The following is a 4,103-nucleotide window of genomic DNA, read 5'->3' on the forward strand; positions in this document are numbered from 1 at the left end:
GAGCAGGTGTGGGTGAGCGGAGGGACAGGCTGGCCAGGGGCCGATGGGGTCAGGTAGGGGGTGGGTGATGCCTGGCGGGTGGCTGTGGCCAGGGGCTGAGCAGCGTCGCGGTTGGGAGGGGGCGGGTGGGTAAAGTGGGATGAGATGACGTCGGATGAGTGAGGTGGGGCGGCAAAATATCCAGGTTGATTGATAGATGCTGAAGAGGAGAGGCGGGGTCAACTTTCCGGTGCTGCGCAGGGGTCCGGGGCCCCGGCGCAGCCGCCATCCCACAGAGGCTCTCGCGCCCGCCCCCGCCAACCCCTAGCGACCAACCCCGCTCCCTTGCAGGGTCGTCCCCTCCAGACAATGGCATCCCGACGACCAACTCTGTTCCCAACGAAAGTCGTCAAATCTCGAACAGACACCGAGTACAACTGCTCAATCTGGTGGAGCAAATCTTGTTTCGAAGTGTTGGAGTGCAATGCATACAGCAACATGAAGCCCGGTTCCAAAGGCCGCGCCCACCTGCCCAGGGCCGCCCTTGCTGCGCCAGCCGGGAGCAGTGTATTCTGACACCAGCGTGTCCCCGGGGATGAAGGCCAGCTCAGCAGGGTAGGCGCGGCCTGGGGCCAGGGCCGGGGACCGCGGGAGGGGGCAGCTTGCATTAGGGAGGGCGGGGGCAGGAGCGGAGGGGGCCATGCAGGGTCGCTGTGCCGTTGGCGACGAAGGGCGGCGGCTTGTTGAGAGGTTGGCTGCCCCCAGCAGCCACAAGTCCGTGAGAGGCGCAACGAGGGCTCACAACAGGGGCTCGCCGTCCCACGGCTGCGCACTCAGCCGCGCCGCCGTGTGTCCCCGCCCCAGCCCCGCCCCAGCCCCGCCCGCTCACCCGTGAGCCCCGGGTAGCTGCCCAGCGGCTTCCCGCCCTTCCGCTCCTTGCCCTTGCCCTCGGCTGCCGCAGCTGCCGCCTTGGACCCCTTGCCCTTCGCCTTGATCAATGAGGCCGCAGCCAGCGCGGCCAATTCGTCGCCCAAGTCCCCACCCCCCTCGCTCGTGGCCGCGCGCTCCGCTCGGCCTGCACTCGGCGGCCCCGCGCCCGCTTTGCCGGCCCCGCCGTCAAGCCGCGGCCGCCCCGGCTTGCGCTTGGGCGTGGCCGCCTCGCCGCTGCCGGCCGCCGCCGCCGCCGCCCCGCTGTTGGTGGCGGCCGCGGGCCCCGCGTCTGCTGCGAGCGAGAGCTTGCGTGGACGGCCGCGGCCGCGCTTTGCGGGCGGGCGCTCCAAAGCTGGCGGTCGCCGCTGCTGCTCTCCCTCCTCTTGCGTCGCCTCCGCTTCCGCCTCCACCTCTCGCTGCCCTTTTATACCCGCTTCCCGCCCCCGCTGTCCCTCCTCCCCTCTATCCGCCACCACTACCAACTCCCCTCCGGCCAGCCGCGGCCGCCCGGGCTTGCGCTTGGGCATGGCTGCTTCCTTGTTGCCGGGCGCCGCCGCCGGCGCCGCCGCCGCTTCGCTTGGGGCCGCCGCCGCGACCCCCGCCACGGGCACGAGCTTGCGCGGACGGCCGCGGCGCCGCTTCGCGGGCGGCTGCTCCAATGCCGGCGCTCGCCGCTGCTGCTTTCCGCCCTCCACCGCCGCCGCCGCAGCCTCGTCCTCCTCCCCCTTCTCGGCAGCTACCCGGCCCTGCGGTCCCTCCTCATCATCACCATCCACCACCACAACAACCTCCTCCTCCTCCTCCTCCTCCCCCTCCTCCTCCTCCGCCTCTCGGCCCCGCCTCTTTCCGGCCACCGCGCCCTGGCCGGTCCCCTTGCTGCCGCTGCGCGCCGCCCCGCCGTCCTCTGGCGCAGACTGCGCCGGCGCCGGCGGCGTCGACGCAGCCGGGCCGCCGGCGGCCGCCGCGCCGTCGGCCCGGCCCTCCCGCTTCTTGTTCAAGGGGTTGCCGGGCAGGGAGCCGCCGCCTCCAAGGGCGGCCAGGGCCTCCTCTCCGCGCGCGCGCTGCTCGTCCTGCTGCTGCTCTGGCAGCGGGTGCCAGCCGTTCTGCGGGCGTGGGCGTGTGGGGGATTTGCAGGGTGCGCAAGTGGGGGATACGTCGCGATTTGCCGTGAAACCACACTCACCTACACACACACACACACACACACACACACACACACACACACATGAACTCACACGAACCCGCAGCTGCCCCACCTCCTGCAGCGGCAGCGCCAGTTGCCGTATCTCATGCGGTAGCCTGGGGTGGTCCACAAACCCGTCCCGCATCATGCCGCGCAGCTGCGCCCAGCTGGCCGTGTCCCCCTCCCGCAGGTTGTAGTAATCAGGGTACCGCCAGCGGCCGGCGGCGTCCCGCCAGGCCACCTGGGGGCCCAGATGAGCGGCAGAAGGGATCTCAGAATTGGGAAGGGGGGCAGCTGCACACATGTTTCCCCAGCCACGCAAGTCCGACAGGCGCCGCCGTGCGGACTCACCGTGAAGCGGCTCTGGTTGTCGCCGGGCGGCGTCAGGGTAGCCATGGCATTGAACTCCGCCAGCACCGTGCCGACTTCGTCGCGCCCCCCCACTGTCCGCTGCAGCTCGCGGCCCGTGATGACGTGTTTCCAGTGCTCCCATTCGGGACCTGCGGCTGCGACGATGGTGCCGAGCGCGCGTTGTGGACGACGTACGGGCCGTCGAGGCGGTGCGCTCGGGCAGCAGGTTCGCTGGCGGTTGTTGGGTAGCGGCAGCAAGCTAGGATTGTTGCAGGGACGTCGTGCGTGGCGCTACCGGCTGCAAACAAGAGGCCATGCACCTTTCATTTCCGGCGGTGGACGATTTTTGGGCATCGTTTTCGGCCAGGGGAAAGCGCGTAGAGAGCCCGGTGATGCTTTGGAGAGACGTCGGTGTTGTCAGAGTGGCGCCGGCCTCTGCACCTGGGCTGGCATTCAATGAGCTCTGAGAACTGTTGTGCGTGAAGACGTTTCTTGAATAAGGGCAAGTCGCATAGATCAGATCTTGGGATCGCGCCCGACTCTAGGTTCGCACGGTTGTAGGTTGATATATACTCCGAAGTGATACTCTATGCGCGCCCATGTCCGTGCAGCACATCCTTGCAACAGCTGACGCCACGCACGGTCACCGCTGGGTCAATCAGTCACAAATTATGCACTATATGTGCGTGTCCAGTTCATGGCTGACAACCACCTTGGACACTGCCCGTACATGATTCCAGTGAGCTGGCCAGTATGGATTTGAGATACGTGGCGTCGTGACACTGTGCATGCCTGCGGTCCATCGCGGACCCGTACAGGGCTGGGATGCGCAGCATGCTAAGGGGTTCCTCAGCCCAGGACCATTCTGATTGTCCTCTGATGCGATGTCTTGATGGGTGCATGCAACAGAGGCTCAAAGCACGTCTTAAATCCCTATAAATGCTACACTCGCAATTTCTGAACAAATTGTAATTTGTCCAGCAGCCGTTAATGGCAGCCGGGCATCGGGCTCACTCAGCCGCCGGCACTGCTTTGGGGACATGCCTGTTGGACGGCGGGCACTGAATGGTGTAAGCATGCAGAGGTTTAAAATGCTGTAGCCAACCCTTGCTGCTGCCGCTGCTGATTTGAGTGGCCAAGCATCTGTGGATGCGTCATTCGGTGCATTTGGAAGCCTGCCGCCCCAAAAAGAGGCTGCCGCGCCTTGTCGCACTCTGTGGCCACTTCGTGGATTCGTATTAGGATGAAGAGTTTTGATATCTCGCCCGCTTCTGGAGTCTCCGGCTCACGGAATTGGACAATAAAACGTTGATCAAGTGACTCAGTGTCAGGCGGCCGGCATGCGCCATTCAAAGCAGGTGTGTGTGCTCACAAGCCCCAGGTGCTGGCAAGTGTGTTCTGCGCACAAATGCGCCTGTGCGGGCTTGTGTGGCAGGTTCATTGACACGTGCACAAAGCGCAGCTCAGAAGGCATGTCCGCATACTCAGAGCAATCAAGCAAAGCATGGTTAGCACTTGGGCAAGGCCCAGGCCGTCGCAGTGGGGGCGATGGGCGGGTGGGGTTGTGGCCACACTACCGTGGTAGTGTGGGGTGGGCGACGCTGCAAGGGGAGGGGAGCAGCAGCGCAGGCGCACGAGAGCCCATGCGTGTTGGCGGTTC

General features: G+C 66.1%; 1 protein-coding gene across 1 annotated transcript; it reads right to left on the bottom strand.

The window, feature by feature from the left end:
- Positions 1–812: 812 nt before the first annotated feature.
- MNEG_11267 (hypothetical protein) lies at positions 813–2,797 on the bottom strand (the record flags this gene model as incomplete). The annotated part of the gene is made up of 4 exons (XM_014040259.1): positions 813–2,012; positions 2,166–2,333; positions 2,444–2,598; positions 2,764–2,797. The coding sequence occupies 4 exons, from the start codon at positions 2,795–2,797 to the stop codon at positions 813–815; spliced, it is 1,557 nt and encodes a 518-aa protein (XP_013895713.1).
- Between the last annotated feature and the right edge of the window lie 1,306 nt (positions 2,798–4,103).

Source organism: Monoraphidium neglectum (assembly GCF_000611645.1).
Source record: "Monoraphidium neglectum strain SAG 48.87 unplaced genomic scaffold scaffold02665, whole genome shotgun sequence".
Lineage (NCBI taxonomy): Eukaryota > Viridiplantae > Chlorophyta > Chlorophyceae > Sphaeropleales > Selenastraceae > Monoraphidium > Monoraphidium neglectum.